Source organism: Chelonia mydas, chromosome 10 (assembly GCF_015237465.2).
Source record: "Chelonia mydas isolate rCheMyd1 chromosome 10, rCheMyd1.pri.v2, whole genome shotgun sequence".
NCBI classification, from domain to species: domain Eukaryota; kingdom Metazoa; phylum Chordata; order Testudines; family Cheloniidae; genus Chelonia; species Chelonia mydas.
In genome coordinates, this window is record NC_051250.2 from 6,692,707 (window position 1) to 6,705,535 (window position 12,829).

A 12,829-nucleotide genomic window follows, 5' to 3' on the forward strand; every position below is an offset into this window, starting at 1 on the left:
CAGCCTTAAGCACTGGAAATCAAAGCAATATCGCCTGCATGCGTATGCTAAGGCTACGTCTACGCTACACACCAGCTGTCGGTGTGTAGTGTACATCTAGCTACATGCCACAGTGAAATGCAGGCTGCGTCCACACTGCAGTGTGTAGCTACATGTGTCAGTGAAAGGCTCTGGCACAGGGGAGGAAGTGTGGAAAGGCTTCAGCAGCTCCCCACTCCCTCCCGCCCAAGCCTTTCCCTGCTGCTGGAGCCTTTCTCTGCAAGTGTGGGAGGTGTGGCTTAGGGGAGTAGGGAGCCATGTAGGTATGTACTCAGGCACACATCTACACCCTTCAGGTGTATCTTTACCCTTCCCAGCTACGCAGCTCCTCACCAACTCCACTCCTGTTGGTACTGTACACACCGCCAAACAAAGTCGAAATGTAGACGTACTTTCAGTGACTGAGGGGTACATGATCCACTGAGGACAGGGAGAGAGGCTTTGTTCTGATAACATAATGAGGATTAGGAAGAGAAGAGACCACTAATGCTCAGAGGGGAAGAGCGTGACAGAACAGAGTCCTAGACACACAAGTGTTATATTTAACAGTGAAGATAGTTACAGTTTGTGAGAAATCTATTGAGCTTTCATATTTGCAGCTAGTACACATTTACTAAATATTAAAGAATTCTTGTTATAAAAAGGATGTCACTGTACTATAATAGATACCTAAAGCCATTTCTTTCTGCTCCCTCCCCAGTGAGTTGGAACAGTGCCAATGGTTTTATCTATTAGATCTGCATGCTCTCTGTCCCAGTGTGCTGGTCACCTTACTACCACCAACTGTGGCTGTAACTCTAAGCTTACAGACTGATGTCATCCAGACAGTCAACTTGCAGGATTTCTCATTGTTAACCACCCACAAGATTAAAAATACACATAGCTCGAGCCAGTCAGAAATCAGCATGTCACCCTGCCACCAATGGGAGCAGCGTTAGAAAAATACACTTTTCCCAAAGCCAGATGAGGTATTCAAGGGGCTTCAGCTCCGTAACAACAGAACCAGAGACCTTAAAGGTGGATAAGAGCGACGTTGGCTAGAGCTGAATCCTTCCCTTCAATGTGCTCTTGCGTGCTTTGTCAAGTCAGGTTTCAGTAGCAGTGATTCAAGCAATGGGATTTCCAGTACATCCCTTACAAAACTATCATCCCACCCTGGAGTAGGTCTCACGGTAAGGAATTCTTTATAGTCAGCCTAAAAGATATTCTGCTCCCGTTCACCCTATAACTCCTGGTTGTGTGTCCTAAGACAAGGCTAACCCCTTCTCTTTGCTGCTTGGTGTCTACAACCTCAAAACTTTTTGACACCTATTTGTACCACCTGGCCATCACTCAGCTAAATCATGCGGGTTACCTCTAAGGAACCAAGACAGAGAGAGAGAGACAATTGTCTACATTATGAGAGCATGTCATGCTAAGATAGGTCTCCTGATTTGGTTCAGGACTTATTTTCACAGAGGGACTGACTTTCCCAGTGGCGTGTCTGTCACCTCTTCTGGCCTGCTGGCCTGGGCAGATTGCCTTCACCAGGTTCCTTTGGAAAGTGTCACTCAACACAATGTATATGAATGGGTTGATGCAACTGCTTGCATAACCCAAGCTGATAGCTACATTATAGGCATAGAGGAACATAATGGAGGGCTGGCTGACTTTGAGATGGACCAACTGCAGGATATAGTAGGGCGCCCAGCAGATAAAAAAGGCGGAGCAGATGGTTATTGCCATCCGCATGATCTTCTTAGTCCTGGCTCGGAAGTTTCTCTGGGGCAGCGGCAGCACCATGCATGAGATGTGCTTCTGTATCTTCAGATACACAATGCAGATGACTGAGAGCGGGATGACAAACGCCAGGAAGAACTGGTACAGCGTGTACCAATAGATATCAACTGAGAGGTTGGGTAGGATGATGCCACACCCAGCTTTGCTGCCAGGCAGAGCAATGGGCTGGGTGTACATGAACACCGGCACAATGGTTAGGAGAGACAGCAGGTAGAGCAGCAAGATCGCCATGGCAGCTGTGCAGGGGGTGCGCACGTAGGCAGAGCGGATGGGGTGTACTGTGGCCAGGTAGCGGTCGATGGCCATTGCTGTGAGGATGTACGTGCTGGCGAACTGGCTGTTGGCATCTAAAGCAGTGATGATGGTGCACATGGTAGCCCCGAAAAGCCAGACCCCATTCCCTAGGAGCTGGTGGATAAGCAAGGGCATGCCCAGCAGGAACAGGAGGTCTGTGATGGAGAGGCTCATGATGAAGACATCTGCAGTGTTGTGGTTTCTCTTAGGTTTTTTGGTGATGGTGTAGATCACAATGCTGTTCCCTACAGTGCCCACCAGGCAAATTATGCCAAAAATGACAGGGAGGACAATGCTACTGTGGTCTTCCATTTCCCTGGTGCCTGCAGAGAAAAAGAACAACATGTCATTGGACATGTGCCTCACAGGTAGAAGACGGAAGGGTTGTGAGCCATTCCTCCGTGGATCTTCCCCTCACCCATCCCGTTATACATACGTTACTGGGAATTAACTAGCAAAAGGCGGAATAAATAAGAACCAACTTCAACTTCCACCTGAGAATCAAACCAAACCTGCTTTGCGGTTGGAAAATGTTTAGGTAGCCTTTTAATGGTATTATTTCTTAGCTGTATGGTATAGCAGGCCCAGAAGCATCAGATACTATTCTTTTGGGATATTTCCAGCCCTATAGGAAGCAGGCCCTGTTGGCAATTGCATGAGAAAAATAGTTCTTCCTGTCTCCTACCTGGAAAATGGACCTTTTCAAAGGTCACTGCAAGGCAGCTCTCCTCCCCTTCCTCTGCCGCCCAGTGATGATCATCTGTCCAGCTCCCTAAGATCCTAACTGTGAGAGCACTTTGGAAATACCTCTGCCCTGGCACAGAACTGCAAAAGTCTATGAGGGCTGCTGGTGAAGGGTCAGTATCGCGTCGTCAGCCTCCAAGATAAATCTTCCAAGGATGTTAGCGAGGGAGGGGAATATTCAAGGTCAACTCCTCACCCTTCTAGCCTTAAATTGTTCCTCCTGTCCCAATTCCTGCTGGCCGTCAGCAGCAGCAGTAGCCTTAATGGATGGGCTTTCGTTCACGCGGTACCTGTTGGCCACGCTGAGGCACAGCCAGCCTTCTCTGGCTTAGCACAGCAAATGCAACGTGACTTAGTAGCCTGCAGACACAGGGAGCTAATTGGACACATCAATGAGACGTCGCCTTTGAAAAATGAACTTTTGACCAGAGCCGAAATGGCAAGTTAATTAAAAATAAAATACAAGCCGCATCTGTCAGAGCAGACCTACCTCCAGCCCCATGTGCTCAGTGCAGGTGACTCTTCCCGCACACCAGCCTGACTCATGCTAATCAATCGCTGGTTATTCCAAAGGCGCATGACATCTTTGTGTCCAAAGGCCAGACCCAACTGCCACTGGAAGTAGCTCCCCAGCCTTTGCAAGGAGCTGGATTAGGCCTAGGGTGACCAGACAGCAAGTGTGAAAAATTGGGGCAGAGGGTGGGGGGTAATAGTCCCGCTTTTTGGGGGCTCTGTCTTATATAGGTGTCTATCTCTATAAAATCGGGACATCTGGTCACCCTAATTGGGCCGTAAACCTGGGTTCTTTTGGTCCTGACAGATAAGCACCTCAGGAACACTGCACTGTCATCATTTAATGCCTTTCACAGCATCAGTGTTTAATCAGCCAGTAATTATCCTCCATCTGAGAACATTGTTACTTCAGAATGGCTAAAGATCAAAACAAAAAAACCCATAGCTGCTTTTCCTTTTGAGGCGTAGGAGGTTAGCGTAAGATGGGCCGTCAATTATTCTGTTGGGTTTGGGTTTTTTTAATAGAAGGAACAAACTGTACTTTCCTTCATAAGTAAAGTATACTCCTCCTTTAGATATGGCTTTGCCAATTGGGCAGATGACATTCAGAGAAGCCAGTAAGGAAGGGGAGTCAAGCAAGGGAAACAAAGAGGCTCAGGTTCATTGCGGGGCTTTGGCGAAGAGAAACCTCAGAAGCAGGAAAGGGGTGAGTTTACGAACCTGCCTTGTTTTATTAGCCAACCTGCACAGCGTATCTGGGGCCACGTGTTCAGGCAAGCTCTAACCCTGCGCACTCAGATGGCAAGCTTCTAACACCCATGAGATGACTTATACATGCAAATCCATCTGGGGTCAGTGCATGTCAGTCCTATGTAGGGTGACCATATGTCCCGTTTGGGCCGGGACAGACCCTGTTTTAAGCCCTGTCCTGGCCGTGCCAACTTTTTTGACAGAAGTGCGCATTTGTCCCGTTTGCTCCTGCCAACTGATCAAGTGGTAAAAACAAATGGGACAAACACCCACTTTTGTCCAAAAAGTGGAGTGCAGAGGAACATGTGGGGGGGCGGGGGGATGAGCAGCTATGCCAGTCCTGTGCAGGCGGGAGGCAGGGCTCAAGCAAGTAGCTCAGGTCAGCCCAGCAAGGGAGGGCTGAGGCCAGCCTCACGCGGTGTCCCGTTTTCCCTTTGGGAAATATGATCACCCTAATCCTATGTCCTGTGTGCACAGAAAGGTGTTACGGTGATGTGTTTTGGGCACTGGGATTAAGAGGACCCACTCTACTGCCAGCAAGAGGTCATGAAAACAAAAAACCTCAAGGGCTACTCTGACTGACGTGATGCGCTTTAATGGGCCTGATCCAAAGTCCATTCAAGTCAATGGCACTTCAATGGGTTTGGGATTAGGCCCCAAATGCTTATGGGGCATCCAGAAGCGTTCCCCTTTAGCCTGCATCTAGGCGTCTCTCCCAGCCAGTGCTGCCTGCGAGGGGTAGTTCTCTTGGCTTTTGAACCAGCTCAGTTCGAGCGCCAGAGAGAGCTAGCTGCCCCAAGCTGCAGCTGACCCCTGACTTCCACCAGTAGCCACCTCCCCCCCCAAATTTAGGACGGTCAGCAACACGGCTGCCGTGCAAAATGCTTCCAGCTGATTGGATCAAGTGGTGACTTTAACCCATTTTAATCGAGCTGGGAGCCCATGTGTTTCTCCCAGCAGGACTATCAGTTATGCTACAGGACCCCAAGCCTGCCGGTGATCTGGGTGGGCCGATGGCAGCACCCCATTGGCTCCAAGGGGCTGGGCCTGTGCTCAAGGCCCAGAGTTGAAGGCCGGGAGGGCCCACTGGATCCTCTGGTCTGACCACAGGCCCCCCCCCGAAATGAGACCAAAGCAAATGAGCCCCACTGTCGCGTGCCATAGGCAGCACATAGGAGGGACCAAAGTGAATCAGTACCCGAGGGCCCCCCCCAAAGGCAGGGAAATGATTGAGCTACAGGCAGATAATCCTGGCACCTGACCCGCACCCCACGCTGCAGAGGAAGGCAAAGAACTCCCCCCTCCGCTCCCCAAGGTCGCTGCCAGTCTTACCTGGGGGGACAATTCCTTCCCCCCCCCATGGTGACCAGTTAGACCAGGGATCTCAAACTCAAATCACCACGAGGGCCACATGAGGACGAGTACATTGGCCCAAGGGCCGCATCACTGACCCCTTTTCATACAAAGATACAAAAGCCCCCACCTCTGCCCCGGCCCTGCCTCACTCCACCCCTTCCATGAGGCCCCCGCCCCTGCCCTGCCTCTTCCCACCCCTTCCCCACCCCCATTCCAACCCCTTCCCCAAAGTCCCAACTCCGCCCCCTCCCTGCCCCCATTCCAACCCCTTCCCCAAATCCCCGCCCCCGTCCCGCCTCTTCTCCACCTCCTTCCCTGAGCACGCTGCGCCCCCCGCTCCTCCCCCACTCCGTCCTGGAAAGTCCTAAGCGCCGCCAAACAGCTGTTTGGCGGCGGGAAGCGCTGGGAGGTAGGCGGAGGAGCGGGGATGTGGCGCGCTTGGGGGGGGGGGGTGAGGGGAGCTATGGCGGGCTGCAGGAAATAGCTCCGCAGGCTACATGTTTGAGACCCCCCTGAGTTAGACCCTGGGCAAGTACCAGCCACTCAAGCCCTTAAGGGGGGGTGAGACTACTCAGTGACACCGCAGAGCCCTGGCCCTCCCCACCCCACACACGGCCCAGCCCTGATGCTTCAGAGGAAGACGATTAAAAAAAACCCTCCCAGAATACACTGATGGGGCGGGAAGGGAAGAAATCCTTCTCTGACCCTGCCAGTGGCAGCTGAAACCCTAAAGCATGCACAAATTTCATTAGCCCATGCCTGCTTTTTGTGCCAAAGTCATTCATAAAAATAGCGAACAAGCTTGGTCCCAAGACCAAGCCTTGAGGAACTCCACTCATAACCTCCGACAGGCCAGCTTTCAGCACAAGCCATTGCCTTCTCCTCTGGAGCCAACTCCTTCGCCACCTCAGAAGGCTGCTTGTGCCCCCCCCCCAGTTTACTAATAATTTCCCATGTGGCCTGATGTCAAATGCTTTACAGAAGTCCAAGTATATGAGAGCTCCTGCCTTCCCATTCACTAAAATAAAATCCATTTATTTCCTCAAAGAAGGAAATCAGGTTAGTCTGCCATGATCTGCCTTTGGTCAATCCATGCTGCATTCCAACCCCTCTGCCATTTACCTCAATGGTAAATTTGCTTACGGTCACAATTTGCTCCAACTTCTGGCACGACTGCTGATGTCTCCCTGTGCTCATCATGATTCAGGAGCAGGGCAGTGCTTTTCAAAGACACCTAAGAGAATTCGATGGCCATATCCCATGAGAGTTGGGTGCCCAACTCAGGGCCCTTTGACAAGCGTAGCCCATGCCCTATGTCTGTCTAGCGCCGAGCACAATCGGGCCCAGGTCTGGTTGATGCCAGCTGGTTCTTCTGCAGTAGAAATGCTAAATAACAACAATTCTGAATCTAGCCAGTGGGTTTTGAGGTCATCCCCCCGCAAGTCTGTGAAATGGGTGACTCTCTCCCTTCAGCCATTTTCTCAGCCAGGACGCTTGGGAAGGCCAGGAACTAACTGATGGTGTCAAACACCATGCCCGGTCCCTGCAGCAGAGCAATTTCAGAGGGGAGCCAGCTGTTTGTGACGTGATTACTCACCCTCGTTACATAATTGTTTTACTTGGTGAGTAGAAACTAATTCCATGTCCTCGTTCCCTAATGCCGTCAACACTTACACTAATTACACGGGAAGCGCTGGGAGGTAGGCGGAGGATTGGGGGTGCAGCGCGCTCGGGGAGGTGCAATTTGGGCCACGAACGCTCTGTGAAATGTTACTCCACGCACTGTGAAGTAAAGCAACACAAGGAAATACACCCACCCACACACACTGCCCACACCGCACATACACACACACCCCGCACACACACACACACACACACAGCCCACACACACACACACACACACCACACACACACCTGTGAATTCAAAACAAGGGAGTAGGTACCGACACAGATCTACTGTATCCCCCTACACTCTCTCACTGCAACAAAAAAGTATGCCTGCACTGCCCAGACCACCCGTCCTTCAGAGGACAGGCCCAATGGGCCCTGCTTTAATGACTCTTAAGAGCTGGAAGGTTGGCAGTTTCTGAATGTTTCCCGCTTTGCGCCCTAAATCTCAATGCTGTTATGATGCCAAGTTTGCTTGCGTGGGGCTGGTGTAAGCCTTGTCTAGGGTGGTGTTCCATGTCTGTGACAGCTTGGGCTTAAACATTCAGAGTCTGAGACAACACCCATTGATGTCAGTCGAAAGGTTCCCATTGACCCTAATGAGCTTTGGATTGGACCCTTAGCGAGAATGTGTACTTACCATTGGACTATATAAGAGGAGCTAGGGTTGCCAACTCTCCAAGATTGTCCTGGAGCTGCCAGGAAGTAAAGCAGTGGTTCTTAAAGTATAGGGCATGCCTCCCATGAGTGGGGGGGGCACAGAGGAACATTTGGGGGAGCATGGAGGGTCCTAAGCCAGCCCCCACGGGGGGGGGGGGCACCACCCAGCCCTGCTCTGCCCCCAGCTCTGGTCTGGCCTTGGCCTCAGTTCCCAGCTGCAGCTGTGCTCCCAGTCCCTCCCCCGCCTGCCAGCCCCTGGCTCCCAACCCGGCCGAGGGTCAGCACCTGGCTGCAGCCCTGACTGCCAGCCCCGACAGTGGCCCGGCGAGGAACTGCAGCCAATGGGAGCTGTGGGGGCGGTGCCTCCAGGCAGGGGCAGCGGGCAGAGCCCTCTGCCCCCCCCGCCAGGGGCCACAGGGACGTGCCAGCCGCTTCTGTGAGTGGCGCAGGGCCAGGGCAGGCAGGGAGCCTGCCTTAGCCCCACTGCAGTACCGACCGGGAGCAAGTGCTGCCCAGACACAGCCCGCAACCCTCACCCTCTCCCACACCCCAACCCCCTGCCCCAGACCTGAGCCCCCTCCAGCACCCAAGCTCCCTCGCAGAGCTTGCACCCCACACCCCCTCCTGCACCCCAACACCCTGCCCCAGGCTTAGCCCGGAGCCCCCTCCCACACTCTTAACCCCTTGGCCCCAGTCCAGAGCCCACACCCCCTCCTGAACCAACCCCCTACCCCAGCCCAGTGAAAGTGAGCGAGGGTAGGGGAGAGTGAACGACAGAGGGAGGGGGAATGGAGTGAGCGGGGCCTCGGAGAAGGGGAGGGGCCTTGGGGAAGGGGACGGGGCAAGGGTATTTGGGTTTGTGTGATGAGACAGTTGGCAACCCTACTCCCAGCCCCAGGCCCACCCCTAGCTGTGGCCCCAACCTCAGCCCCTGGCTCCCAATCCAACCACAGCTCCAGGCCCAGCCTCGGCCCCCTTATCCCTGTCTGTGCCCCCCCTTCCCGCCCCTCCCCAGGGAGCCATGGCCCTGCACCCGGCCCCGGTTCCCAGCTGTGGCTTCTGGGGGGTGGGGGGGCAATGTGAAAATTTTGGGAACCACTGAATTAATTTAATTAAAGATTAAATCATGTGACAAAACCTCCAGGAACACGGCCAACCAAAACTGGCAACCCTCGGTGCAAGATGCTCTTGCCTGCACTCCCTCGGAAGGGAAGGCAGCCCTGTGGCATGCAGCCCCCTGGAGTACAATTTGTACTGTCCTGTGGGACAGCATTTCCTACGGTGAGTAGATGGCAGAACCAAGCTAGGGTAACAGGTCAGACTCCGAACCCTGGAGCCAACCCCCGCCTCCTCCCCTGCCCCCAAAAAAACATTTGGGGTGTTTGAAATGCTAGCCCACCTACAGATGGAAATTAACACCCTCCTTGATTTTTCCAAAGGCTGCTACTGTGTGCATAACGCTGGTAGCTGGGTCCGGGTGAATGGCTTGGCCAGGATATGTGCACATTTCTAATGGCAAGCTAGGCCCCTGGCTTTTACAGATAAGTAGAGGGGAATGGCCGCGTGGCAAGCCCCGGACTTGTTTAGCAGAGGGGGCTGCAGGGCAGGCTTGAGGGACATCAGCAGAGCAGGATGTGGGGAGAGCAAGGGACTTCGTGTCAGGGTTAAAGCGCACTGGCAGAACTGTTGAGCTGGGGACCCCAGCACTGGAAAACCCAGGGGTTCAGATTGAGGAGCATCTGCAGAGCTGGGTGTAGGGAGCCCAGAACTTGGTTCCTGGCCTTCCTGCAACACCCCTAAATATCAATTAACAGCCACATCAGAACAGTGTTTCCATTCAGTCCCCTGCACTAGCCCACAAATAGAATGAAACGGGAGATGCAGGAAAATACATGGTCAGGATGATTTTGCCAGAGGTAGCGTGTAACCCTTGACTGAGATGACCTGCCCTTCCCCATATGGGTGAACACAGCTTTCCTGTGCCTCATGAAGGCTTGTGGCTACTAAAGAAGGAGCAAACTGTCAAGCCAGTTGTTTCAGGTCAGGGTATGTGACTTCCAAGTTCCAACAGCAAAGCAAGCCCTGATATTGTAGCTTGAGAGCGGCAGCTGGTTAGAGTCAAAGGGTGAAATTCACTCCTTTGCAGAGGGCCAGCAGAAAGGCTATGCACCATTTCGCTCCCGTTCTATTGCCCAGGACTAGCACAAAAGTATAGGTTAGATTGGATTTAGATCGCACGAGACCAAAAAATACAACCAGACCGGGGTCTTTTGCCTGACATCCCAGGGTTACTTCTGAACAAGCTGAATTCACAATATTTCCACCGGTTATTTTCCACTCCTCCAGCTGCCTCCGCATTGCCTGGCTTTGGCAGGGGCTGGGAGCACAAGCCCCGCAAACTACCATGAGAATGTCTCAGACATTCCCCCCTCACCCTTGGGAAGTTTGGATGAGGTTTCAGGAGCATCTGATCCTTTGGTCCTTCTCCCAACCAGCCCCACACCTCTAAGGTTCAACTCCATTTACTTAACTCCGCCGCGGTGTTTGGGCATGGAAAGACAGCGTCAGTGTGATTTGCGAGCAACCCCTGCTTTTACCTGATTTACGTCAGAGGGAAAAGACCATGCGTGGGGGGGGAGATCTATACCCCTGAGTGTCACAGTTATACTGCCCAAATTCCCATTGTAGACAGTGCTGTGGCAAGAGGAGGTCTTCATCGCTATAGCTAGCATCACTCATGGAGCTGGAGTAACTATGCTGCCAACAGGTGAAGTTCTCCCCTTAGTGTAGGTAGCATCTTCACTGAAATGCTACAGCAGTGCAGGCATTGTAAGTGTAGACAAACCCTAAGTCTACGCCTCCCCATACGGCTGTTATTTGTGGGTGTGTACCTAAACTCATATGGAGCAAGTCACTTCACTGCTTTGTGCCTCGGTTTCCCCAGCTGTAATATAGGGATAATGACACTGACCTGCTTTGGGAAGTGCTTTGAGACCTCCTGATGAAAAGTGCTAGATAAGAGCTGGGTCATGATAGCCAGGGACTAAATGGCGTTAAACGTGTGGCTTAAAATGCCAAAGTTCAGGCCACAAGAAGCATTGAATAGAGAATGTTAGTTATGAGTCAACATTCTGGCACAAGTGATTTTTGTGGTTGCAGGCGGAGTGTGGCTGTGTGTGGGCGGAGCACGCGTGTGCAGACAATGTAGCCAGCACATGGCAATCTAACTGGGACAGCAGGTAGCCATGCAAGTGACAGGCTGCAGCACAATGTCCCGCTTATGGTGACATGTCAGATTTAGAGCCGGGGGGGGGCGGGACAGGAAAGGGAAATAAACACAAAGCGAAAGGAAGGTGCTTTACCTGCCCAAGGTGCAGCTGTCACGTTGGAATCATTCGAACCCCACAGCTTGCTGAAGACATCGCTCTTAGGCTCAGCCATCTCCCTAGGATTCAAGAACAGGCAGCCATAGATCAGTCCTGGAGCAGGGAGTCCCTCAGTAACCCTGCAGGCTGTGGTCTAACATAAGTGCCTGTTCCTTTCACTTCATGCCACTTTCCCCAGAGGACACCAGGAGATTTGGCTAGGATCTATTCAAGCAGCGACAGTACCCGAGCCATGGTTGACAAGGTGATCACACCCTGCACTATGGCTTTGTCTACACTAGCACGTTAGTCGCTCAGGGGTGTGAAAAAAACACCCCCCTCCCCCGCGACTGACGTACGTTTCACCGACGAAAGCGCTGGTGTGGACAGCACTATGTTGGCAGGAGAGATACCTACTGCCGCTTGTTGGGGGTGGTTTAATTATGCCGGCGGCAGAGCTCTCGCCTCTCAGGCTACACGGGAGACCTTACAGCGGCACGGCTGTAGCCATCCGGCTGAGCTACTGTAAGGTCTGTAGTGTAACCATAGCCTAATAGGCACTTACTTTAGAGTAATGTCACCATAGAAAAATCTAAGCACACTAGAGCAAGCCACCTACATAGAGAACACAGCCTTCTAATAATCCATTAGGGCTTTCATATTTAACTGTCTCGCTGTGCACCATTTAATCCACTGTATGTGTTCTTTCTTACTCAGATCTATTGCTTTAAGGTGCTTTGAGTCATCACATGAGCCCAGAAACATACTTAGTCATCTTTCCCAGTGATTAAAGACTATTCTTCGGTATAAAATATATTTTCCGCAATACGGAAGCTTATAAAAGATTCGGGGTGGGGGAGGAAGGCTACTCGCAAAGAAACCAAAGCCACAGTGACCTTCTCATTTCGACTAGATCTTCTGTATGCAGATCTATTTGCTCTCATTTAAACAGATGTAAATAGCTGAAGAACTGATTTATCAGTCAGAAATGATTTGGCATGGAATATACACTGTGGGTAGCAGAGGTGCGTGCATCGGATAGATGCGGCGTTTGGCATCAGTGATTTAAATGGAATAGATGGTATGGTTGGCCTGGGCTCTACGTGATGGTTAGCACTGGTGAGGAACACAGATGGGATAGATAGGTGTTCGTGCAGGGTGGACAGCCCGGAGAGCCTGAGGCACAGGACAAAATAAAAACATTTCAGACTGCACTCGGATCCCACCCCGTTCCTAATCTGCCCTCTCTCACGGTGGTCTATTCCCGGCGAGCAAGTCCTTGATTGTAAAGAAAAGAAAGCAATTAGCAGTACCTGTGAAGCTGCTTGGCACGTCCTCTGTTTATGCTCATCAGTGGCCAGGGATGCTGCTCCCCTCCCGATGCCTTGCCTGGCTTGCTGCTGAACTGAGCTGCTTTACTAGTGCTCAGCCAGCCAATAAAAACAGATCAGCCAGGGTGATGCTAACACAAAACTGCACCAAGCTCCGTTCCCACTTGTCCAGCAGTGGTTCGCCCCCAGGTAAAATCTTTGGGCTTGACACACCCACAGGAAGAGGGTGTTTTCATTCGAGATCTTTAAGGCAACAGGAATCATTGCTGTACCCAGTCGTCACTGACAGAGCGAGCTAGGCCCATGTGATGCAGCCACTTTCTAGCCCCG

General features: G+C 52.1%; 1 protein-coding gene across 1 annotated transcript; it reads right to left on the reverse strand.

The window, feature by feature from the left end:
* Positions 1-385: 385 nt before the first annotated feature.
* On the reverse strand, positions 386-12,608 carry LOC102945178 (melanin-concentrating hormone receptor 1). Its single transcript, XM_043524056.1, has 3 exons — positions 12,482-12,608; positions 11,166-11,248; positions 386-2,435 (listed from the first exon to the last, which is right to left on the reverse strand). The coding sequence occupies exons 1-3, from the start codon at positions 12,517-12,519 to the stop codon at positions 1,396-1,398; spliced, it is 1,161 nt and encodes a 386-aa protein (XP_043379991.1). The 5' UTR covers positions 12,520-12,608; the 3' UTR covers positions 386-1,395.
* Positions 12,609-12,829: the final 221 nt, after the last annotated feature.

Bases quoted from the DNA above. Each gene is read 5' to 3' on its own strand.
- LOC102945178 (XM_043524056.1), bottom strand. From the start codon at position 12,519: ATGAGCATAAACAGAGGACGTGCCAAGCAGCTTCACAG. The intron at 11,249-12,481 runs GTACTGCTAATT...CTTGAATCCTAG, and splicing joins CGTGCCAAGCAGCTTCACAG to GGAGATGGCTGAGCCTAAGA. The intron at 2,436-11,165 runs GTAAAGCACCTT...TTTTCTCTGCAG, and splicing joins GACAGCTGCACCTTGGGCAG to GCACCAGGGAAATGGAAGAC.